Below are 27,282 nucleotides of genomic sequence, written 5' to 3'. Positions count from 1 at the left end.
AAGAAAAGTTTTTATAAATATGTTAACAGCAAAAAGAGAGCCAGGGAGAACCTCCATCCTCTAGTGGATGCAAGGGGGAACATTGCCACTAAAGACGAGGAAAAGGCTGAGATACTCAACGCCTTCTTTGCCTCGGTCTTTAATGGCCCAACGAGTTATCCCCAGGGTACCCAGCCTCCCGGGCGGGAAGATGGGGATGGTGAGTGGAATAAACCCCCCATAATCCAGGAAGAAGCAGTCTTTGACCTGCTATGCCACCTGGACGTCCACAAGTCTATGGGGCCGGATGGGATCCACCCGAGTGCTGAAGGAGCTGGCAGAGGAGCTTGCCAAGCCACTCTTTATCATTTCTCAGCAGTCCTGGAGAACAGGGGAGGTCCCAGATGACTGGAGGTTGGCAAATGTGACGCCTATCTTCAAGAAGGGCCGGAAGGAGGATCCGGGGAACTACAGACCTGTCAGCCTGACCTCAGTACCGGGGAAGATTACGGAGAGGTTCATCTTGAGTGTGCTCACCAGGCACATGGAGGACAATCAGGGGATCAGGCCCAATCAGCATGGGTTCATGAAAGGCAGGTCTTGCCTAACCAACCTGATTTCCTTCTACGACCAGGTGACCCGCCTGGTAGATGAGGGAAAGGCTGTGGATGTTGTCTACCTGGACTTCATCAAAGCCTTCGACACAGTCTCCCATAGCATTCTCCCGGAGAAGCTGGCAGTTCATGGCCTAGATGGATGGCAGGGTTAGGTTAAAGGTTAAAGGTTGGACTCGATCTTAAAGGTCTTTTCCAACCAAAGTGATTCTATGATTCTATACTATTGATAAAACCACTCTCCAGTTTTCCTATTTATATTGGGTTTATGTGGCAAGGTTTTGGTAGCAGGGGTGGCCTCTGTGAGGAGAGGCCAGGTGCCGCCCTGTGCTGGACGCAATTGGTTCCAGCTGCCTCCAGTGGACCCACCACAGGACACAGCTAGTAATGCCTCTGTGATAATATAATTAAGAAAGGGCAAAAATTCCACACAGGCAGAGGAGGAGAGAAAAAAAAGTGAGAAACAGTCCTGCAGACACCAAGGTGAGTAAAGAAAGAAGGAGAAAAGTTGCAGAGATTCTCCTGCAGCTTTTGGTGAAGACCACGGTGACTCAGGTTGCCTCCCTGCAGCCCATGAAGGTCCATGGTGGAGCAGATATCCACCCTTCAGCTTGTGGAGGACCCCACACTGGAGCAGTTGATGGGCCCTAAAGGAAGCTGCAGCCCATGTAGAGTCCCCCACAGGAGCAGGTATTTCCTTAAGGACTGCAGCCTGGACTGGAGCAGAGGAAAAGAGCAAGGGGGAAGGAGCAGCAGAGAAGAGCTGTTATGGACTGACTGCAGCTTCTATTCCCCATCCCCCTGTTCCCCTTGGCAGGAAAGGAGACAAGACTAAAGCAGTGGAGTGCAGACTAGGAAAAAGAGTAAGGGGGAATAGCTGTTGTTTTAATTTTGTCTTTGTCTCTCACTACTCAGATCTATTTTAATTTTACCCAAGTTGTGTCTGTTTTGCCCATGATGGTAACCAGTAAGCTATCTCCCTGTCTTTATTTCAGTCCAAGAGCTTTTCCATCCTAATTTCTCCCCTTGTCATGCTGAGGACAGGGAGTGATACAGCAGCTGGAACATCTGGCTGCTGGCCAAGGTTATCCCACTATACCATTAAACTTCGTTTCATGGCCAGCTTCAAACATCAGAGATGTAGCTACAGAGCCAAAGTTACAATTCAGAGCTAAATTATAAATGGTGCTGATAAAATGTTTCCCCCTTATCTGGTCCATGTTGCTTATCTAAAAACTGATGAAAACTAACAAAATAATGAGTGCTGTTTTTCTTCTCTAAAAAGTTTTTTTCCTCTACAAAAGCAGAATACTTTGTCAGAAAACTTATTCCTGACCAGACAACTCTCTTGAATTAAGAAGAAAATAAAAATTACAGTTCACATGCTATTGTATTATAATTCACAACATGGAGCTGCTCATGTATCATGTTCTACTACCAGCAAACCAAAGCCAAGGAGAGAAATATTTGATGTTGTAAACAGAAGAAATATAGAGAGACAACACTGAGAAGAAACACACTGTGAGAACACAGCTTTAAGTATGGCTGCAGAACATCAACCTTCAGAATTTTCTTTGCGATATCCCCCATGAGTATGTAAGTGTTCACTTGCATGGGGGTAAGGAGAGAAAGACATAAAAAAATTAAAAATATTTTCTCCATTTTTGTGATTAGTTGATCTGAATTCCTCTGAAACCTGTCCCTTGAAATTATATAGAAATAGAACAGGATTATGTTAAAAATGGACTTATTTTAAATCTCATAGCATCTAAGTCATAGACAACCCCTGTAATGCTGATACATGCCTGATGAAGTTTGTAGATGACACCAACTGAGTGGGAAAGTGGACACTCTGGAAGGGAGAGCCACCCTGCAGGAAGACCTGAATAGGCTGGAAGAGTGGCAGCCTGACCTCAGTACCGGGGAAGATTACGGAGAGGTTCATCTTGAGTGTGCTCACCAGGCACATGGAGGACAATCAGGGGATCAGGCCCAATCAGCATGGGTTCATGAAAGGCAGGTCTTGCCTAACCAACCTGATTTCCTTCTACGACCAGGTGACCCGCCTGGTAGATGAGGGAAAGGCTGTGGATGTTGTCTACCTGGACTTCATCAAAGCCTTCGACACAGTCTCCCATAGCATTCTCCCGGAGAAGCTGGCAGTTCATGGCCTAGATGGATGGCAGGGTTAGGTTAAAGGTTAAAGGTTGGACTCGATCTTAAAGGTCTTTTCCAACCAAAGTGATTCTATGATTCTATACTATTGATAAAACCACTCTCCAGTTTTCCTATTTATATTGGGTTTATGTGGCAAGGTTTTGGTAGCAGGGGTGGCCTCTGTGAGGAGAGGCCAGGTGCCGCCCTGTGCTGGACGCAATTGGTTCCAGCTGCCTCCAGTGGACCCACCACAGGACACAGCTAGTAATGCCTCTGTGATAATATAATTAAGAAAGGGCAAAAATTCCACACAGGCAGAGGAGGAGAGAAAAAAAAGTGAGAAACAGTCCTGCAGACACCAAGGTGAGTAAAGAAAGAAGGAGAAAAGTTGCAGAGATTCTCCTGCAGCTTTTGGTGAAGACCACGGTGACTCAGGTTGCCTCCCTGCAGCCCATGAAGGTCCATGGTGGAGCAGATATCCACCCTTCAGCTTGTGGAGGACCCCACACTGGAGCAGTTGATGGGCCCTAAAGGAAGCTGCAGCCCATGTAGAGTCCCCCACAGGAGCAGGTATTTCCTTAAGGACTGCAGCCTGGACTGGAGCAGAGGAAAAGAGCAAGGGGGAAGGAGCAGCAGAGAAGAGCTGTTATGGACTGACTGCAGCTTCTATTCCCCATCCCCCTGTTCCCCTTGGCAGGAAAGGAGACAAGACTAAAGCAGTGGAGTGCAGACTAGGAAAAAGAGTAAGGGGGAATAGCTGTTGTTTTAATTTTGTCTTTGTCTCTCACTACTCAGATCTATTTTAATTTTACCCAAGTTGTGTCTGTTTTGCCCATGATGGTAACCAGTAAGCTATCTCCCTGTCTTTATTTCAGTCCAAGAGCTTTTCCATCCTAATTTCTCCCCTTGTCATGCTGAGGACAGGGAGTGATACAGCAGCTGGAACATCTGGCTGCTGGCCAAGGTTATCCCACTATACCATTAAACTTCGTTTCATGGCCAGCTTCAAACATCAGAGATGTAGCTACAGAGCCAAAGTTACAATTCAGAGCTAAATTATAAATGGTGCTGATAAAATGTTTCCCCCTTATCTGGTCCATGTTGCTTATCTAAAAACTGATGAAAACTAACAAAATAATGAGTGCTGTTTTTCTTCTCTAAAAAGTTTTTTTCCTCTACAAAAGCAGAATACTTTGTCAGAAAACTTATTCCTGACCAGACAACTCTCTTGAATTAAGAAGAAAATAAAAATTACAGTTCACATGCTATTGTATTATAATTCACAACATGGAGCTGCTCATGTATCATGTTCTACTACCAGCAAACCAAAGCCAAGGAGAGAAATATTTGATGTTGTAAACAGAAGAAATATAGAGAGACAACACTGAGAAGAAACACACTGTGAGAACACAGCTTTAAGTATGGCTGCAGAACATCAACCTTCAGAATTTTCTTTGCGATATCCCCCATGAGTATGTAAGTGTTCACTTGCATGGGGGTAAGGAGAGAAAGACATAAAAAAATTAAAAATATTTTCTCCATTTTTGTGATTAGTTGATCTGAATTCCTCTGAAACCTGTCCCTTGAAATTATATAGAAATAGAACAGGATTATGTTAAAAATGGACTTATTTTAAATCTCATAGCATCTAAGTCATAGACAACCCCTGTAATGCTGATACATGCCTGATGAAGTTTGTAGATGACACCAACTGAGTGGGAAAGTGGACACTCTGGAAGGGAGAGCCACCCTGCAGGAAGACCTGAATAGGCTGGAAGAGTGGGCTAACAAGAACCTTACGAACGTCAATACAGACAAGTGTAAGGTCTTGCACCTGGGAAAACATAATACAGGAGGGCAGCACAGACTGGGACCCACCTGAGTGGAGAGCAGCTCTGTGGAAAGGGTCCTGGGGGTCCTGGTGGACAAGCTCAATATGAGTGAGCAGTGTGCTGCTGCAGCCAAGAAAGCCAACAGGATGCTGTGTTGCATCAACAAGGGCATCACCAGCAGAGACAAAGAAGCCGTTATCCCACTCTACTCAGCACTTGTCAGGCCACATGAGGAATACTGTGTTCAGTTCTGGTCCCCACTATACAAAAAACATGCGGACAGGCTGGAGGGGGTCCGGAGATGGGCCACCAAGATGATGAAGGGCCACCAAGATGATGAAAGGCCTGGGAAGCCTGTCGTATGAAGACAGGCTGAGAGAACTGGGTTTGTTCAGCCTTGAGAAAAGGAGGCTCAGAGATGATCTCATCGCTGTGTACCAGTATTTAAAGGGGGGGATACAAAGAAGATGGAGACTCCCTTTTCAGAAGGTGTCACATGGAGAAGATGAGGGGTAATGAGTACAAGTTAATCCTGGGGAGATTCTGATTGGACACGAGAGGAAAAATTTTCACAATGAGAACAGTCAACCATTAGAATAATCTCCCCAGGGATGCGGTTGACTCCGTCACACTGGACTCTTTCAAGACACAGTTGGACAGGGTGCTGGGCTATCTTCTTTAGACTCTGCTCTTGCCTGGAAAGGTTGGACCAGATGATCCTTGAGGTCCCTTCCAACCTGGTATTCTATGATTCTATGTGATTTATAAATAAGTATAAGCAGGAGATCCTCACAATGAGAGAAACAGTGTAATGTTCCAATGCTGTCCTTCTAAATACCTGAAATTCACACAACTGTGTAAGTCATATTCTCTTCTGCTTTCTGGTAACTGCTGTCAGGATACTACCGTATTACAAATGACTTTAATAATGTAAGTGAATCAATTAAAGTCAATACGGTTACAGCTACTTCAGCTGCATGAAAAAATAGAGGAATATTAGTAGAAATTTCACTGAAATCAAAGTTAAGTTTTGGTATTGAAACAACATAGGCAGAAACAGCCACAAAATCAGAATTCAAAGTAAAATCTTGGACCCACCAAAATCAAGCAAACATTTTAATACATTTTATATACTCTTGATATTTCACTTTGGTGTTATTTCTCGAGGTGTATAAATGTGTTCTGCACTAGCCTCACAGCCACAAATAGTTGAGCCTGCAAAAGTTTGGTTAACCTGGAATCGCTGGAGTTTGGTCATAAGCTCCTCAAGTTTCTGACAATGTTCCACCAGCTGCGCTGATAATTTCTTCCAGCGGCCAAGGATCACCTCAATCTCCGATCGATATCTTTGGCTGACTTCTGCAGGGGCTTTCCTAGACATGTCTTCCACAGTTGTGCTGAGATAGTTCAGGCCTTTTTGCTGCTCTTGCAGAGAGCTTTGTAGAGCCTATGAATAAGAAGCAAATAGTATCCTGATTCACATGTTGGGCAATTCTCTTTGTTTCACAAACACGTGAAACTGCTGAAGAAAGGACTGCAAACTAAAACTGTAGGCCACCTTTGCTAAAATATGCAATGACATATTCTACTGAGAAATTTGGAATTGTTTTTCTCACACAGCCTAGAACGTACATTTTTTTAATTGAACAGAGAATATAACCAGAGGTGTTTATACTTGTTAATAGAGGTGATCCACATACACTTCATTAATGTTAGATAGAAATTTACTATGGCCCTAATGATTACACTTTCAAAAGAATCAGACTATACAAGGAGAAGAAGAATAAACTTAGAACTGCTTCTATGATTTAAAGTTTTTGATAACTTCCCAAAACTTTTGCAATTTTTAGCCCAAATTTGCCACATTTAACATTTTTTTTCTATATTCTACTTTTTATTTCTGCATGTGCATTACTAGTTGCATCAAACAACATGATCATTAGCCATCCAACAGTAGAACAATATCAAACATTGAAATGCAGGGAAGGTTTGTACCCACTGGCAAAACTTGTTCCACGTTTGTGAGTGCTTGTAAATCTGACTGGAAATCTCATAAAGCCTGTGCTGTATTTTGCAAATCACAAACATTTCCATGTCAGCACTGGAAAATTAAATGAGCTAAATCTGTACTTAAGTACCAGAGCTTTCATCAAAGGAATATTCTATGTACCATGGGGACAAACAAAGGCTTTTCCTTAATATGTTCAATATCTCACAAAATTGGTTTCAATGGTGAAGAACACTTTCAATCCTTCAGAAATTGATACAAGTATCTACTGTGTCCTGAAGCCCTTGGCTAAAAAACAAATGGTTATAATTCACTCATTATCTGTAGTGTAAGATTCAGCAGACTCATGACAGCTTTGCATTTGGTTCCTCTAAACTTTTCATTTGAGTCATTCATTCCCACAGACTGACCACTCACCTTGAGCTCCCTGAGTCTCTGCTCCATGATTTCATATTCAGCAACTGCAACCTGAGGCATGGACAGTTTAGCTTCTGACTGCTGGATCCACAGAAGTATAGTGCTCATTGTCTCTTTGTAGTGTGCAGGAGGCAAACTGTCAGAAACTACATTCGATGGGCAAAAAAAAGGAGAGAAAATAATTTTCTGCTTCACTATTTGTTTTGCTGACAGAAGATATTTGATAAAAGACTAAGCCTTACTGAACTCAATGGCTATTTTGCATTAGATTGCAACAGGCCCAGTACGGCAGTATCAGATTTTTCGAAGAATTGCGGAAGCAGAAAACTTCTGAAGAATGAATATGCTCATTATAATGTTTATGATATCTCTGTCATTTTATCAGTTGTGTGCTATTTGAGTCTCTTGTTATAGGTCACATGACACCTTATATGGCCAAGATAACTACTTTAAATATGTCTGTTCAGAGATCAAGAGATAAACCATTGTACTTAACCCAAAATCTAATTTCAGAAATGCAGTAAGAAATAGCATTCCCTTTTATGGCCCATGTTTGTGTGTTTAATGTTTCTGTTCAAGTAAGATGTTCTGTTTAAGACATCTGTTAAAAGCTTAGAAAATTAATCTTTCTTCTGCATTAAAGCTGAATTTTATTGAACTGTGCTTATTGCGCCAACATTACAGCTGCTGTAAATAGACAACATCTGGCACGCACATGAGCAACTCATTAGCAGAGATGCTCCCTCTTCCCTCAACAACAGTTGCTTCTATACTCATTGAGAAAAGTACAGACCGCTGGTTGGAAATGAAACATTTCCAACTGGTACCACATAATAATGAAGTATATGAAAGCTCAAAAAAAAGTTACGCCTATTTGTATCTCCTGTATGTCTTCATTGTTTCAGGAAGAACTGTAGACAAGTGATATAGCTTTTCAAAACCCAATTTTGACAAACAACACAGTTAAGTGCAAGCTAGCTTACATTCTCATACAGTAATGCTTAGCAGAATATACTTCAGATTTTAACCTTAATTTTTTAGTTGATGCTTTTTTAGCAGAATGCTCCTTAAAAAATCTTACATTTTCAGTTAGGCATCAGAGCAACATACTAAAATCAGGGCAATTTAAGCTCTCTCATGTGGAGTGTGCACATTGTATAGCATACTTTCCTCATAAAAATCTTGGCTGTTCTGATTTATCACACACATCTGGGGATTTACAAAGACTTGGTACTGGGACAGACAAGAATTTCTTGTCTTGTGATGTATTTTCTTTACATAGAAAGCAAAAGAAATACATTCTTGGAAGCACAGAAAACAAACATTTTCCATATCATCAAATAGCATTTTAAATCTTTTTATTTCCTTAGTGAGATTTGTATTGTCTTTGACTCATTTAATTAAAACAATCCCTACTTTAGAACAGAACATGGATTTAAACACATCACTTCAAATGAATGGAGATATAATTTCAACAGGTCAGATATGTTAAAGCCATATACAACTCTTAATCTGCAGTTTTATTTAGAAATATGAAATGGAATTCAGTAATGTGATATAATGTTTGACTTCTATAAATAATTTTTTCTAAGTGAAAACCAACTCTTGGGGCTAGTGTATGACTTCAAGCAGCTATATCAAATTATAACTATTTTTGGTAGTAGTGAAGAGCACCTCAGAACAGGTAAAACCACAAGATTCTTTATTACAGCAAACTCCACCAAACTGCATGAAACACAGTTTGCCAATAATAATAATTTCAGAACCACTCAAACATTGCAAATGCTTTGTCCAATTTTAATTAATTGTGTTCTCTACTATTTGAAGGATTAAATAAGAGTTCAAGTGGGATCACAGCTGTTGATTTAATCAACCTAGTGGCTTTCCAATTTGGTTACTAAATATTTCATTTAGAAAGCACTTTTAAGTTCAGTGAAACAATAGTTTTCTTATTTTACTTTTCCAGATTACTAGTAGTGAAATACTATTTTTCAGTGCATTTTGCCTAGCTAGAGTTTTGGGGGCTTGCTCTGTGTGTGTGTGTGTTTGTGGGTTTTTTAATGACAATGTGTCAGCATTTTCATCCACAAGGAATCATATTAACATCCTTTTGGATGACACTGAAGAAGAACCTATACTGGTTTTGCAACTCATGATGTCAATGGTGAGAATTCAGTCAAATTTCTGCCGTGGGGTTCATGTTACCTAATTTCAGCTAAATAATCTAACACATTTATGATCTCTTTCTGGGCAGCATGAATGTCTTAATTCCCCATGCTCATAACATAAACACACATCCAGACCTGTTTATTTTTATCCTAAAATTTGCTTTCTGATACTAATGTTTGTGGGTTAAGTCCACATGATAAGCACAGTGCATTAATATGAATTAATATGAATTCTGCTAGATTATATGAAAATTTGAATTTGTAGTCAGAAAGACTCAAGCTATATCTGAGCAAGGCCCACAACAGAATTTTAACAAAGTATCGCAGAAGGAAAATAAAAATATGTTACTGTGAAATACCAGAAACATATTAGGAAAATGTTATTGTATTAATCTACCCCACTTGCAGGGAATGCATTTTGGTGTGACCAACATTATAAGACATGAGAACTTACAGGCAAATACATTTACACTTGCATATTTATTTTAGAGAAAGTATTGAAATTTGGAAATACAATGTGCAGATAGATATTTGGTTAGGATATATTTTTAATAAGTAGAAATATTTAAACATGTGAATATAGCTTTCCAAATAAGTAATTTTTTTTTTTTCATTTTTCCTCCCAGCTTCCTTTTTTGTGACCAGATTTTCCAGTCAAAAATCTTTTCCCAAATCAGAAATGAAATGAGAATACAATTATCTCAACAACTATCAAATCACAGTGGGTATGCTGCAATGTGTATCTCCTACAGTCAGGACAAATCCCAATGTTCATCACATCATTGTGAAAGAAGAAGAAAGGCAATAAATATAATCTATGGGATCATTTCAGTAAAGACTTATTCCCTGAAATGAATGAACTAGATTGAACTGCATGTATTTCCCATAAAAATCTCCTCAGTAGTAACTGCACTGTTTAAAACCCTGCTGATTTCTCACGACTTTGTTTTGCTTATTTTGTAATACAAGTACTGGAAGTTATTCATCAAAGTCTTTATATTGATGACTTTTTAAAAGCTGTGATTTCCTTTTCCCACATCTTTCACCAGAAACTCAAAGTGGTATCATAAGGAATCTTGTATAATACATAATCAATGTTCTGCAAGTGTTTTAACATGTCCAATTCTCTTATTAATTAACCTCTTAAAACAGAAGGGAAACCCTTCTCCAGTTTTAAAAGATCTAATATAACCGTAAATATCTTTTAAAGATACAAAATTTTTAGGTGGTTTTATTTCCCATCGTTATAAATTTTCAGTTTTACCATGGAGGAAAAAGACAAAGTGACTTACAGGATAGGGGATGTTATCTGATACACATTCATTTCACAGGTTGCTTTCTCTTTTTATTCTTTATTTAAATAAAAATAATTACTGGAGGAAAAGAATGCCGAAAAAAATGAAATTATGTGCATGTTACTTCTTTAAATAATATTTTCTAACACACATCTGAGCTGTACCTTCAGCAAAAAAGGCACATTCAAAGGAAGTTCAGCAAATTTTATCTCTCAAAACCAAACAGCAATGACTATTATTGCTACTAAATTATAGTTCAGGTCTTAAGAAAAAACTTACAGTTATAAAATTTACGGGACAGTTGCTTAAATTTTTTCTTTCTCAAGTATGCAATGATTGGTGAATGATTATTATACATATAACAATTTCACTGTCACTTATAAACCATCTCTAAGATACTTAGAGCATAACAATAATAACAATAACAACAACGACAATGACTTCTCCTTCAGGAATTACTGATCCTACAAAGGTAGAACCAGAATTTGAAAGGAAAGCAGAGTGCATGAATTTATGAAGCAGAGAAAAACAGAAGTAAGTTTGAATTTTCCTTTGCCATCTCCATCTTGATATTTTTAATTTAATCTGCTACAAAAGCTTTTTTTTTTTTAGTTACTGTCTAAAAATCTAATGACGGTCCCCAAACACCCTCTGAAGAACAGTCTTGTCAAACTGAGAACATGTATCAGAATGCTTCTCACTGAAGACCACAGCTGGGTAAGAGTTCACCACAGCAAGGCTGAAAACCAGAAACACCTTAATGGAGTTTGGTCCAGTCACAGCGCAGGACAAGTGCCGGAATGAATCAGCTGCCACCTGGGAAGTAATTTGAGCCAGGGAATACCCACCTGACACTGACTGACAGCTCTTCCTGTGCTGAGAGGGAGTGGGAGGCTGACCAGGCTGCTCCCAAGAAATATCTCTGACCAGGCAGCAGTTAATTTCAAGATAAGTAAATATAAAGTTTAACCCCTCATTCTTCACTAGGGTGACTATAAAAATAAGGATTTCCTTGGGAAATCACGTTATTCATATATTGCCATGATTGTGCATTTCACTCCCTTGTGTACGTTACCGAATAGTTTGAAGCATTGTCTGACCTCTGGTTTTTCTATATACCATTTATTCCAGAAACGACTCTAAATGTGTTTGGGGAGAAGGGAGAGCTGGAATGATGGATATAACATTTTCAAAAGGATCAATTACCTGTGGATGTACAGACAATCTATAAAGTAAGAAAAATGAGGTCATAATTCCTCATATTTTATGAGGTTGTATTTCTTTCATAAATAACATTGCAAAACAGTGAAAACATCAACCAAATAGGTTTCAGAATTGGCTTTAAATTAGGTTTTATAACTGGAAGTGCTAATCAAATAATGAAGAAAAATATTTGAGAAAATTTAGTAAATCTTTAATAATACTTTATTAAGAAATCTACTGTGCAGCACAGTACTACCAAGCATTCTTGAACCTAAAAAAAACCCCAAAACACCACCAGCCTCAAAAAAACCATGAAAACCCAACCAAACAAAAAATATTTGAGGGAGATATATATCTCCTAGCAATATATCTCCTAGAAATAGAGAAAACTTTTTTGGGGGGGAAAAACTCCCTTGGAAAAAAGAACAGGATAGCTAAATACCTTTTTTCCATCAGAAAAGATAATGGAGTAATAGAACATTTAAAAAAATAAAAACAACAAAACCCCCAACCCCCTAATGATTAATCAAAAATCCTTTTAACATAAAACAACCCCAATGATGAATTAAAAAAACCTTTCTAGCACATGTACATTATATGTACAGGGAAGAAAAAAGCAGAAAATACTACTACTGATCTGAAAAACACCACTCAGTCTTTAAGAAGTTCTTCTATCTATAGAAAAGAATTAATTGCAAATAATTTGTGCAAATAAAGACAGAAGTATCTAAAATGCTCTAGCAAAACTTCAACAATTTCTATTAAACAAAGGCTAAAATAAAGACATGGAATATGGCCTTTTCTTCATCTGTTCAACAGAAGAAAAATAGTCACTGGAGAAAGCAGAAAAAACTCAAGACTCAGAGAGCCAAATTTTCTGTGCTTCAGCTTAGGGATTTTTTTTTCAAATTTTTTGAGTCATAAGACTTTCTTGAAACAAAATTAGACCTAATGCAGTATCCCAAGCATGATCATTCATATCTACAGCAGAGTTATGAAAGGAAGTTAGCACTTTGGATAAAACCATGTATAAAATTTCTGAAGATAAAATATGATTGACATAAAAATCTCACCTAAAATACCACTACAGGTATGTACTGTACGGGATAAAACAGTTTCATTTTGACAGCTGAACCATTTGAGATGAAGAGCCTGTGATGCAGTGCAGCGACATAAAATAACAACATACCATAAAATATTGATTCAGGGACTTCTGTTCTCTAGCAGTTTAGGAGCCTCCCCCCAGCCTGTTCAACACTGCCACCTCAGGATAGCTGCTCCTGCAGCTGGAATGAACAGCTACAGCCAGGGAGAACTTTATCAAAGGTCCTGCTTGGTGGCATTACTGTTCAGGCAATGAACACTACTCACCTTACAGGACTAACCAACTGGTTAGCTCACAGGATCTTGTTACAGTAAAATTAAGTGAGGCAAACCCAGCAATTACACAAAATTGGACACAGAAGAAATCATAAAGAAGCTAGCATTTCCCATATTTTTCTGTTGGCAGAATGGTAACTGATTTCAGCATATAAACTGGTGTGGCATTTAAAATTTTAAAATCTTATCAATTTTATGGCCTGACTTTAGAGTCACAAATCAACTTTACACTTCTTGATACTGAATTTCTACAGCTTATTCTTTCATCACATGCTATGGCACCCCTGCATTTTATTTCTTCAGCCCCCCTATGCACCATCACCTCTTCAGTTTGCATGTGTGTGCACGTGGGAAATAACCACAGCAGCACAATAATGCAGTGCTGTTGAAAAAAAATCCATCTTTAAAAATGGAATCACGTCAAACCTCTCCATGAAAGAATTTAGGAGGAATACTACAAAGATCCACTAGAAGGAGCTAGCAGTATGTCTAATTTCAAAACAGTACAGTCATTTACAGATATCACTGGTTTAAGGGGCAAATTATCTCTTTGCTGTTGAGAAAAATTAAATTTATATTTTTATCTGATCCTTTTTAAATTTTGTAATCAAATACAGAAAGTGTACAGTAGTCACCGACATGATACATCTATTTAAGAAGGAATAAAGTCAACTTTCTATTTTGATATAGCATTTCCCCCTTTTGAAAAATGCATTTTATTACAAATACTGTAAATAATGTTATAACTAGCAGTCATATTCTGTGTTGCAAAAAAAGGAACAGTTCACCAGATGATGAAATATTAGATACCCTAAAGTGCCTACTCCCTTTGATGAGCTTTCTGGAATTAAATTTCTATTCTATGAAAATCTAGAGCAGATTCACTCCTGCAATTAAATTCTCTCTCCTCTCTACTGACAGAGATAGACAGCTCTGTGTCATAACCCAACTAAATACAGACAGTTTTACGTTGCCAAAAAATATCAGTGAATCTGTCCATAAACATGATAACAAGAGGAGTTCTGATGGTAGATCTACATTAAGTAGAACCTTTGCTTCTGAATAGTGTACCTTCCCTTGATTTCCTATGAAGATGAAATATATACACACTGATAACTTCTGAAAGACTAATTAAATTGCAGAAAAGACCACCTAAATTGTATTACTTGTTTAGCATGGCAAAGGCAAATACAAAAGTAGGAAATCAAAATATATACACCTATTCTTTGCACGCTAGTCAGGCAAGTTGACTTCTTGTCATGAACACTTACTGGTCTGTAGCTGCTTTTCTCTGGCCTGCATGTCAGCAAGTATTTGTTTGAAATGGCTGGTAAAAGCAGCAAGGTCAACATCCAGAAACACTGGCCCTTGTTCTTTCTCTTTGAGCGCTTGATTTTGAGCCTTTAGCCGTTCAATTTGAGGCTGAAGGGTTGACATTCGGATGATTTCGTCCTGCATTTTTGAATAAAAAACATCAAGATAAAGCTGTCCAATAAATAAAATCACTAGTGCTATGAAATCACCACTATGTCAATGCATGTTACACAACTGTTTTTCTTCCAACTACATCAGTTACAATAGGAATGAAATCAACATGTTTAATCATTTCTCACAAATCAATACATCTGCTCCCACTATGATGGTCTTACCATTGTTTAAAGTCACTTTCACATGACGCCATCATGTTAGAAGTGCAATGCTCACAGAAAACAAGACAGATTGTACATTAAAATTTCATGCCCAAGGAGCATCCTTTTCATGTAGAGCTGGGAAGATAAAAACTCCACATGTTCCGTAATACTGGACTCATCTCTGTTAGATTATTTACAGGCTAAATAGCATGATGTAGAAAAGGAGAGGTGAAGATGCACAGTGATTTCCAGCATCCCCACAATAACACATTAGTGGTTGGGGTTGTGCTTTTATACCTTCAAGAGACTTTGTACACACTGTGACACTTGCAACTACTAAGTAGAAAGAAATGAGGAAAGTAAGCCTAATGTACAGTTCATAGTAGAGTTACTGTTAGAGAAGTTTTCTGCAAGAAAACAGAGAACACCTGTAAGCACAATGCCAGATTGGAAATGCCTGAAAATAGAAGTAATAGCATAGATCTATATTTGGGGTTCAAACGTTTGTTTCAGTTTGAGAGCTTCTGGAGCTGGAGTTTTCATAAAGTCAAACTTCTGCTGGTATGTCGTGCAATTTATAATTCATTACTACATCTCAATAGATTCCTATCAAACTATATTATCTTGTAAGTAATCACCCACAGAGTAGGTGGGTATCCACAGTAAAAGAGAGAAGTAAATTTCTATGATGGTGCAGCACAGAAATGAAAACATTCAGGGACAATAGTAAGTGAATTGGTGTGACTGTTTTTGTACAACTATTGTAATCCTGTCATATGATGACAGAAGAATACTCCTCCATTTGACGACACAATTCACCCTGCATCAAAATGCAGGCTATGTAACAAGGAAAGTGGTCTGCAATGGCAGAATTTTGGACTTGACCACGAAGACAATTTTCTGGCCCAGATCCTTATCATAGAGGTGATAAGGAAGAGTTTCTTTCTTAACGAAGAACCAAAGACACAGATTCTTACAGGAAAAAAAAAGAAAAAAGAATTTAGGGGCATAGTACCCTAGCTTTAGGTATCTAACTATCTTAATAATTAAATGTCTGGGGCAGAGTTTTGAATACCCATAGGCTAGGTTCTATTGCCTCTTTATTTCTTTACCAGTCTTTCCTTTCCTCGAATAAATATTTTCAATAATTACCTTGGAAAGATAAGGAGTCCATTTGCCACTTTTATATTGAAATAGTGTAGGTCAGAATCTGGCCCACTGCTGGAACACCTATGAAGTACAACATCATAAAAAACTTGGAGAAAAATCTCTAACCTTGCATTTTTCCAACTGAGTTTTTACTGTAGCAGGATCTGTTGCTGGTGTGGGTTGTGCTTTCAGCCAGTTTTCTGCAGTAATTGCTGTCTGCTCCAGTTGCTGCAGCTGGGAGTAGAAGTCAATGATGTTATTTTGGTACTCCAGCCATGCCAGTCTTTCACTCAGCAACTGACAGAACTCAATCCAGCGGCTCTTCAGCTGCTCTGAGGCTTGTCTAATGTTGTCAGCATTCAGACCCTCTAGAAAGAAGACAAGAGAAGTTGTTTGACACATAAAGATAAATAAGGCACAAAGAAAAGAAAAAAAAAAGTAAAAGAATTTAACCGTTCAATTTCTGTACTTGAGAGCTCATAAATCCAGTTAATGATTTATAGTCAAATAACAGTCCTAAACATACAGATGTTACACATTAGTGGAGAAAGCATTTCAAAAATATTTTAAGTTGCTGCCAGGGTACTTCTGTTGCTATGGGAATGAATTATAAATTGCATTAAAGTACAAGAATGTGAATAAAGCAGAAAGTAGAGATACCATACATAAAGCTAATTAAAACTGCTTTAAGAAATAAGAAAATGCCTGACAGCTGAATTCTGAAAACTATGTCTGGACTGTAATTAGATTTTAATGTACAAGACTGTTGGGGTTTTTTTATAAAAAGACTGGTAATGGGAATTATATTCCACAGTTATTTTGATCTTTCTGATAATCCAACCATTAAGTTTTGCATTGCATGTTATTTTAGAAATAACTTAAGTACTGAGGAATAAACATATGATTAGATCAAAGCTCCAGCTAGGCCAGACCTGTGTGTCCAACAGTGACCATCAGTAGACATTAAGTAGACTGAGAGCTGCAAAGCCACAGGTGACCCTTCTCTATGATTATTTTAAGACAGTGTTTGGTTTCTCCTATCTAGTTTGCCTGTTTCTGTCTGTTGTTCAATAATCATCCTTAAATTAAAGCTCATAACAGAAAACTGACTTTAGTTATTAGAGACAAGGCAATTATTTAGAACTATTTAAAGGTAAAAGAGCTCTGTATACTCTGTGAAGAAGATAAGCAATTATTCCAAAACTTGAACTGAGATTGAGTTCAAAATAACATTAACTTAAGCATCTCACTTCTTTTTAAGAGGAGGTATAAATGCAAACCCTAACCCTTTTTACTGGCATGGCATATATATAGCAATAAGACCAATATTGATTTAAAATTCAATAAACTTCTCAATCCATTGAATAATGCTTTATGCTCAAGAACATTTTTAATAACATCACTTAGTCATACACTAGTTAACCAGTAAAATAGAAGATATGTTTTTACCAAAATAATCAAATGTACTGTATTTTTCTATTTTTTAAAAGCAAGTTTAAAAGCAAAGGAAACAAAAGCCTTCAGTGCTCTACTTCCATGTTTTTTGATATGCTGAAATATGGTTTATCTTGTTTGCAATCTGTACTCCCAATCTGTGAGAAAATGTCTTTATCGGAGATAAAAAATAGTAAAGTTCATGAGCAATTTTTGAAGGCAGAACATAAGAAATGGAGTCCTAATTACAGCTAAATGCCCTCAATAAAAAAAGTAGTACAGGAAATTTATTATAATAAAATTTTCTAAGGAATGACTATAATGCACGTTGTATGGTAAACCGCACTAAATGATAATCAGGGATCATGTCTGTTGCAGAGCACCATAGTTTTCTTGTAAATCCTATTCTGGATTCAGCTCAGGGCTATTCCATTAAGAGTAGTTTGGAAACAGCCCACTTGGAAACAAATTGTGCAGTACCTGATAGTGGATTCCTGGACATGCTCTGTTTCTAGGACATTACCCTAGCCAAGCAAATTGTACATAATTTCAAAAAGTACAAGCAAAAATGTGAAAAAATAGGAAGACCAGCACTACTGGGAGATAATGGCAACTGTGGTGGCTGGAGCGGCTATACATGCAAATTATACTCTGGAAACAGGATGGCAAAGTTTAAAGGCTGAACAAGGGCATAAAATGAACTTCAAAGCATAAACAGTATTTTGACACATCTTAATAAAATTCAACAGTGATCTTGGTTTTTGTGTGTGTGTGTGTGTGTGTTTGCATCTGGAGATGTGGTATGCCTAACTACATTATCTTAAAGTGTAATGTAGCAATATGTGAAAAGGCAGCATAAACCTGAATGGCATAGCATGTCTGCATAACAACAACCAAAGATGACCAGGCACATAGATACTGAATCTTACCAACAGCAAGAAACATATATAGAAGATGAGCCTTTAACTATGCTATATTTCAAGAATTGCTTCCATCCTGTTGTGACTTTGGTTATAAAAATGCTGTATACTCATAACAGAGAGTAGACACCTTTGCCGCAGTGTTCTCTGAACCTGCAAGACACTACCTATATGTTTGGCAGAGTAGATATAAAAAGAACACTTTTATTTATTCTTCCATTCCTCTCTTTTCAGCTGCCACAGTCTCCAAAGTACCCTTAGGCAAGATTATTATTACCAAGGGAAGTGCAGTCATGGATTCTCCTTACATAATAATACTTTTCACTGTAATATTTTCTTCAAGGATTTAGAGAAAATCTAGATTCATCAGATCCTACTTTCTTCTTTTCACTCATATGCCCCTCTTAATGTAACATTTAAATATGTGAAAATACCCAATATTATTCAATTTTCTTTAATTCCTTTCTTTATTATCTAATTTTTGAATCTCAATGTGATTCCACACATGCACAGATGAACAAAGAAAAGCTTTTGCTCTTCATGTAATTGAAGTGGACAGTACAAGATCGGAGTGTGCAGAGTCATGTTTGGTAAAAGACTGTAGAGATGCACCTCCATTAGGCAACACAATATGCTACTGAAAGGAAGACTCATCAGAAAATCTGCATAGGATGCATTTTTAAAACTCCCTTAATTCATGGTCCACTCAGGTAACAACATCTGATAGACAATTTTGACTTATGTAATTTCCAGAAGGATGCAAGAAAATGACCATTCCTTGCACCTGAAATCGAGTAAATTTGTCAAAATTCTGTTCTATTTTGCAGAAAGCTAGTCTTCCATCTCATTGAAAATGACAAATTAATAACTATTTGAGTAGTTGATGCAATGAGGGTGTAATTTTAACGTTTTTATTTGCTCATTAAATTGGTGAGAATCAAGAATTTGAAACTTATTTCCATGATAAGGACTGATTTCTTCATCATCTTTAGCAACCACTAGCTTTCATTCATGATGTTAACATCACTCCCCTTACTGTGCTTCATTCATGGTGACAAGATATATCAAAAGTTGACAAGCAGGCAAATAAACAATATGTATCCCATTCTCTGGTAAAACAATATTATTTTAGGAATAATGGTTCATAATCTTTTCATGTTTCATACTCTAAAAGCTTCTGACATAATCAGTGAATAAGTATACTGTACCCAGAGGAAACAGATCATTATCTGAAGTGCATCCATTAATTTTATTACCTTGCGTACTGCACATAACAAATTGTGTCTGAAGGTGCAGCAGCTTATATGCAAGTACTTTGGAATTGCCACTTAATATGAAGTATATCTTATTAGGTGCATTTATCATTGGCTATGGTTCTATGGTAGAATAATGTTATATTATGTGTGGTTTTATACCTTTTGACTCATAAGCATATGTGGAATGGTAAGTCACAACATAATATATTTCTTCCACGGAACAATGGCACTTAACAATTATGTGTTTTATCACAAAAATTTAATTTGTATTCACTATAATGCTGCCTATCAAAATTCTGTGAGTATTCATTTTGATCCCCTATTTATTTTATTCTAAACTACTATAATAGTCAAGTGTCCACTCAAACTGCTAAACTGCTCCACTCATGCATCAACAGATTTGTTATTCTCTTTTAGAATAGAATTTAGAAAAGAAAAACAATGTAATTTTTTCCTAGAAACACTGGTAAACAGAAGCTGGAAGTTTTCACTGATTGTAATCATCAAACTTCTTTAAAAGCACCCCAACTGGAAGACATGCTTCCTAAAAAAAGGAATATTGGAAGTATTTATTTGGGAAATATTGGAAGTATTTATATGAACATCTAGCCACAGTAGATATCATAACATCTGTAAACCATGAATAAGCATGGACCCATGGACTGAATGAGAAAAAGAGAATCTTGAGTTAAAACCATCAGAATATTTAACATAGAATCTACTTGATGCTAGACATGGTAGGTAGTACACTACCGGAAAAGTAACATATAATGTGCTTGAAAATTCTGCAACTAAAACCAAAATTAGTCACCAGAAAGTACTACACAATCTAAAGAAATTGAAGCTGGAATTCTTGACATGCAAGTCTGCATTTGGCCCAAGGAAGAGTGGGGCACTGCTAAATGTGTCCTAGATAGATTTTGCCCAAAATAACTACCTCTGTGTGGGAGCACAAAGGTTTCAAATACTGCCTTAAAAGACCTGTACAACCAGTACTCCCAGGAATAAAACTTGTCCAAAAAAATTGACAAGGTTTTTTATATGATCAGCCATAGAAAACCGTGCAAATTATTTCAAAGAGGGTGCAAATGTTACCAGACTCTCTTCAGTCTATTCACTGAGCCTAGGAAGGGAACCCTTGCAACAGTTGTTACAGTAACGATAATTAAATATGTCCCACACATTAAATATGGTCACTTCTGAAATATTACAGCATCATACTTAAGCAAGATAATCTTAGGAGTCCATCAAATTTGTATAGCTTGGCCAGTTAGTACCTCAAACTCAGAACATTTCATTTTAGCAATTAAATTCTTGGTCCTTCATTATAACAATTATAACAATTTCTGAAGCTCAGTGCACTCAACATCTATATATCTGGTAATCATATCAGTATGACAGACGTTGGCCTGTGTTTAATATTTTATTGCAAAGTTAGACATTCTTTAATATCAAGGACAATGCCATGACTTACAATTTTACTTCCATCTACCTTTCTTTGGTTTTTCTTTTTCCCTTAAAAATATCTAAAAGTTCAAAGGAATGACATAACAGAATCTTTTTTTTCTGAAATATCAGTAATAAAAATAAAAACCTTACAACTAATTTTCTAAGTTGTATAAGCTTTGACATTTATTATCCTTGAAAAGCTGAATGCCAAAAATCTCTTCCAAAACTCAATAAGATCTTGTATTTTCTATGATACAGAACATTACAGCAATACGTATATTACAAAACATATACTGTGTAAGTCAAAAAGCACTTTTTTCAAACTGCTCAGAGTAATGTCTTCAAAGCTTTCTAACTCAGATGAGTGAGGCTTAGCATACTCAGAAAATAAGATTGCAACTTAAGTCTCTGCACAGAACAGATTGTTAATACACAGTTCATTACTGTGAGCACGTTTTACACACATTTCTTTTAATGGTACTAAAGCGCTAAAATTTTTTTCTCTTCTCTAATTAACAGATTTAACATTCAGAAATAATAAAAGAAATATAAGGTAATATTACTTTACTGTCCCATTTAGAGAGTATTTGCTAATATAATTCTTGTGATAAATATGAACCTGTGCATTTATCAAATCCCTAAGAAGATTATCTAAATCAACTCCCATGTAATTACCATTCACCATCTGTTCCACCAGGGCCTCAGCTGATCTGCTGGCATCTTGCAGTTTTCTGTACTTCTCGGGCTTTTCTCGCTGGATGGCCTGCAGCACGACAGGAAAGGTGAGTATTTCAACAGAGGGATTTTGAAGAAGAAAGTAATTAATCTCAGGGATGTCTTCTGATTTCTCGAGACCATTTAGCCTGTCATATTGCCCTCCCAATTTGCAGTGAAAGCAGCAAGTACCAGATACCGTCGGGAAGGGAGTCAGTCATAAAGTCAAATACATAAACTGAGAATCAGAACACAACAGAGTTGACAAATGATAGACGTCAGTATTTTACAGACAAATAAAAGACATACAAATTAAGAGCTATTCAAAGCCCAATATTTCAGAATAAAAGTATGTGTTCAACAGAAATTCCTTGCGGAGGAATAGATTTGCTCATTTCTCATGTAGCTTCTATTGGTAACAGTGAGAATTGAGCATGCTAACCAAATCACAGGGTTTCATAACACACTACAGTATTGAACCCATATACAATTTGATTCCTTACTTTACTCTTTTGATGGCAAAAACCTCTCTGTAAAATGCGTATTAAAGTAGATATCTAACCTATATATGAACATATATAACAGATATCCATATACGAACTACTAAGGAAGAATGAGAAAAAAATGCAGACTTAACATAGGCTTCTAGTTATGTATTGTACCTAATACTTTCAATTCACCCTTCTGTGCTCAAAAATTTCTCACATTCAGACTAGCACTCAGGCTAGCCGGTAATGGCTGGTAAAAGCTAAGTGCTAAAGTTTCAGGATGTAGTATGAATCTAAGTTCCTCATTTCAAGTTAGTAGCAATACAGATGGAAAGTAAAATCATTTTGGACCTGGGAGCCCCTCAATGCTGTGTCATAATTAATATCATGAAGTCATTCCATTGATTTTAAACTAGTTATATAATTTACATGTAATTTAGAAACTCTAAATCAGAAGCTCAAAGAAGCAACATAGCACCACAGCCAAGCTTGATAACAAAAATAAAAGACTATATAGAATCATAGAATCATTTAGGTTGGAAAAGACCTTTAAGATCATCAAGTCCAACCATTAATATTTCCCAGAGATCCTGACCAACAGAGTCTCCCATAAATCAGAGTCCCTCACTTTATCACAGCAGATACACACATATAAAAAGATATGCTACTGCAAATCCTATGTGACATGTACAGGAAGATAATACACATCGCTGGCTACAGCTTCTCAGTCTGGCTGACCCCACTAGGCTTCCCGATCGCCCTGTTTATTTCCACAGGAAAGGTGTATTCTGTGTGACTTGACTCTTTGGGTGAAAAGGCTCCTTGCAACTGGAAAGAAACCTCAAGTAGGTTTCTTAGGTGTCTAAGAATGCATTTAGTGGTATAATCTTATACACTTACATTTGAAAATGTTATTTTTCGAACAGATTGCTATGCTTGGGATGAAGCTATATAAACGCCTTAGAATAAACTCTCTTAAAATAATTTTTTAAAGTGTGATGCTTAAAACATATTCAGTTTAATAAGCAGCAGCTCCCTGGAAGACTTTCCTAGGTGTGGAGACACTCAGAAATTTGAAGAGAGATTTTCAGTTAAATTCACACATTTCCACAGCCTACTTATAACTGCCATTCGTTTGCGTATATAGAAATGATTAAACATCAGGCTTTCTAACAATATGCTTCTATCAAACAGTAATACAATTCTGTATAAATAAAATACATTATGAAAGATATCTAGAGAATAATTAAGGATGGAAATATTTTGGATTTTATAAACATATCTTTAATATAGACCAACATTATCACTGAAAGATTACAACATTTAATCCCAATGAGTTAAAGATGAATGTATTATTTATCTATAGTTTTTGTAGGTCAATAAAATCTTCTACCATTCCACTGTACAATTTAAATATTTTCCAAATTAAAAAAAAAAGTCTATTAATTCTCAGCAGAGTTCCAAAATTTCTTATAGAATCTTAATTAATACTACTCTATCTATAACGCCAGGTATAATTAGCATGAGTCTAACTATAGAGAACTCAAAGGCATCATAAAAACACTAAAATATACTGAAAACAATTTTATTCCGTCTGTAATGCCAGATGTGTAATTACCATGAGTGCAACTGTAGTGAGCACAAATGAATCATAACTCCCCTTCCCCCCCCAATACACTAAAAATTAGCTTTTTGAAATATAAAAATATGACATTGAAGCCTGTGGCAGTGAAACCTTCAGTGTCCAGTAATACACTGTGTCTATAAAAATGTAGGCAGATGTCCACCTCTCTCCTGGAAGATTAATGCTTCCAGGTCCTGATAGCAAATACAAGAACTATATGCAAAGCCCTTAAAAATAAACATGAAAATTTTGTACATAACAAACTTTCTGTCAATTACTTTTCTCCATTTATTTTTGTGCGATTAGCATATATTATAAAAATGAAGGACACAGGAAAACATATGCTTACACACAGAAAATACAACGTTCATTTGTGACACAAGTAGGCTGGGATAAGTTTGAAGAGGTTTGTGAAGTTTTGAAACTCATAGATTCTGTACATGGTAATCAACACTTTTTTGATCAAAAGTTGTGGTAGCTGCAAAGTCACTTCAAAATATTTCCAAATATATAACCTTCCCCTTTTCTACTCTTTTTGTTTTCTAGAAAAGATTTTTCAGAAAAAATACATCAATATGGGGAAAAAAAAGTTACCTTTACAGGCTTTCATCCAATCGGGGATTAATTCTCTTTTAGAGTATTTTGTAACTGGCAATGCAAATGTATAATAGCTTAGTTTTAACTGATTAAATAACAGTAAAAATTCATCTTTAGCTAAACACCAGCCAAAGGTGAAGAGGCTATTTTCACAATGCTGTGCGTTTTATTTCACCCCAAGAATTTAGTTGGCAGTTAATGACTTCATAACCTAGAAAACACTGATGGTCTGAGGAATTTGGATGTTTTTCATACCAAATCAACATCCTACTTTGAGAGCTCTGTGAAAGGATGCATGGTAGCAGTACTCCCTGACCTCCTGTGACTCTGACCAATTACCCCCAAGGGCAGGAGATGGCAACATTATCATCACTGGCTCTGACAGTGATTCAGCTTTCAAATATCCAGGCCCAACAAAGCATGCCTGAAAAAGGTCACTAAAACAAAGCGAACAAACAAGAATGTGGCTTTTCAGAACACTGAGAGAACAAATTTAATTGTCTGGGATACCTGACGTTTTCCCTTACATCTGTTCCTTATATGTTTACCTTTGATTCTGAATTTCTAGGTGCTACTTCTTGGCTAACCAAAAGTCCTTTCAAGGAGTTTTATTCCCAGTTTATTGATATATAGTCTCACTCCTGACTTATTATTAAGCAGGATTTTCTATCTAGCAAGTTTTAATTTTTTGCACCTGAGCCTTCATATACTTAAATTTGCAATATTGAAAGCTCATTATGGCTTAAGAAAAACAAAGAAGGCTTGAGTCATTGCTAGGTCTGTTTTTAATAAAATATATGTACTAACTGGAAAATGTTAACAGTGTGATGCAGCGTAACGATATTTATGGCATTAATGTTTGGGTGTCTTCATTATTTAGGAGTAGTATGGTTGTTCCACAATGAAACTTCTATACTTATGGCATCCAGTCTCCCTGGCCAGGTAAGGCAAATAGCTTTCTTTTGTATCAGGGAAGGGCTATAAATATTTTTGCTTCTCCCCAGACATACGAATGGACTTTTTGTGCAGTCTAATATATTCAATCTACATAATACATCTGCCAAAGGCTAATTTTCTGCCAGTATCTGAAGAACAGCTGGCTTAGTAAACACAGTGAGTGCATTTCATACAGCCTGCTCTTGGCTCCATCTCCCCCAGGCCTCCTCTGAGCTGGGATGGGAGTGGGCCTTTGAACTTGATGAATCATCAATGACGGCAAAAGAGCTTTCCTTGTGCCTGTTGTTTCTGAAGTCTGCATCCCTCTACCACACAGCAGATGCACTTCCACTATATCATATGGAAGTGACCCCTTGTCCAAGAAAAATGATGAGTAGGAGCAAGCTGACACAACCCATCCAACTAGCAACCTGTCCTCAAAAGAACATGAGAAAAGAAAGTTATTAGGAAAAGGCCCTAGTACTCAGAACCTACCGTGGTGGGCAATAAATGGTAGGTCTGACATCAGCCAAGCATGGGTGTTCTTTGCTACATGAATATACATATTGTCACACAGGGAGAAAACTAAATGATAGCCAGTAAGGGCAAGGTGGGACTTCTGCATGCAGGTGTACATGGTCACATGCATGTATGTTTCAGTACAACACTGGGATATGTCAGTACAATACAATCTTTTTCAATTATGACTAACATGTTTTCCTTTCTGGCATGTCAACTTTTTTATATATATCTTCTACAACTTTACTAGAGATTGTAATATATTAAAACCCACACTATCTTATTTTCCATTGATTTGAAGCTCCTTTTGAGGGAATAAGAAACAAAGAGTGTAAACAAACAACAATGAAACTGCTCAAATCGATGAACTGGACAGTATTTCCTACTTTGGCTACTAGCTTTATGGATGGAGACAGAGACCAGACCAGGAAAAGTCACATCAGGACAAGCTTCAAAACCTGGCATTTTAAAAAATGGGGTTGTTTTGCTTTTCTGAAAAGCGCATACAAAGACTTCCATTAAACTGAAAACCATTCAACACAGAATCCATGTAATACTTTTCAAGTGCCATCTTTCAGAGTTCTATCAAATTAACACATGTAATCAGAATGTTTTCTCCCTTAAAACATCTAGAAACTTCTACACATAACTTGATTTTCTCAAAAAAATGTTAATTTTAAAAGCAATGATACTCTATGAATTCAAAACCAGTCTTGGTCTTTAAAAAAATTTTCAATGTTAATGAAGGATACATGTTCATTTCTCTTATTTCTATTTAGAGCTATTGTTTTGTCTTTGACCCCTCTTGATACAAAGCAGATCCTTTTTCTGCACGACTTTTCAGTAAACAGATCTGAACAACTGTGGTAGGTGGTGGCTTCCCAGCCACACATGTTCTTCCTCAGCACCAACAAAGGCAAAGCAAGAGCTGTTGGGAACTCCCGCTGGGACCAGAGGAGGGTCTGTGGTTCACCTACCTCCACCCCTTTACTTGCAGCGATGACCACCTCCTCGGAAGCAAGGAAAAGAAAGAAGGAGGAAGGTGAACCATGGCTCCTGGATCCTTTAATGCTTTTATAAAGTCTTAGAAACTCACAATATGAGATGGAACATCATATTGGTTAGGGAAACCTGACAGTGCAGGTATCCAGTGTAATATGTAGGTCAGTATGAGCTAATTTGCTGTGCTTGAAATTGCTGTGTTCCTCAAAATGGGAATATATGAAGGGAAGATGTTTTCATCAATGACTTAGACAGCGAGATCGAGTGCACCCTCAGCAAGTTTGCAGATGACACCAAACTGAGTGGTGTGGTTGACACATCAGAAGGACGGGATGTCATCCAAAGAGACCTGGACAGGCTGGAGAGGTGGGCCTGTGTGAACCTCATGAGGTTCAACAAAGCCAAGTGCAAGGTCCTGCACCTGGCTCGGGGTAACCCCCAGTATCAGTACAGGCTGGGGGAAGAAAGGATCGAGAGCAGCCCTGCCAAGAGGGACTTGGGGGTACTGAT

General features: G+C 37.2%; 1 protein-coding gene across 1 annotated transcript in view; it reads right to left on the bottom strand.

Annotated features, from left to right (window-relative positions):
• The window catches only part of DMD (dystrophin), a 1,215,125-nt gene that overhangs the window by 745,717 nt on the left and 442,126 nt on the right, over positions 1 to 27,282 (bottom strand). Inside the window, 5 exon segments of the mRNA XM_035901725.1 lie at positions 5,817 to 6,029; positions 7,008 to 7,153; positions 14,325 to 14,505; positions 15,960 to 16,201; positions 21,568 to 21,655. Coding sequence (XP_035757618.1) covers positions 5,817 to 6,029; positions 7,008 to 7,153; positions 14,325 to 14,505; positions 15,960 to 16,201; positions 21,568 to 21,655 — 870 coding nt within the window.

The sequence above is a fragment of the Egretta garzetta genome, unplaced genomic scaffold, assembly GCF_000687185.1.
Source record: "Egretta garzetta isolate BGI_Z169 unplaced genomic scaffold, ASM68718v1 scaffold70, whole genome shotgun sequence".
Classification (NCBI taxonomy): Eukaryota; Metazoa; Chordata; class Aves; order Pelecaniformes; family Ardeidae; genus Egretta; species Egretta garzetta.
The sequence above is the reverse complement of the archived record's forward strand: the minus strand, read 5'-3'. Positions and strand labels throughout refer to the sequence as shown.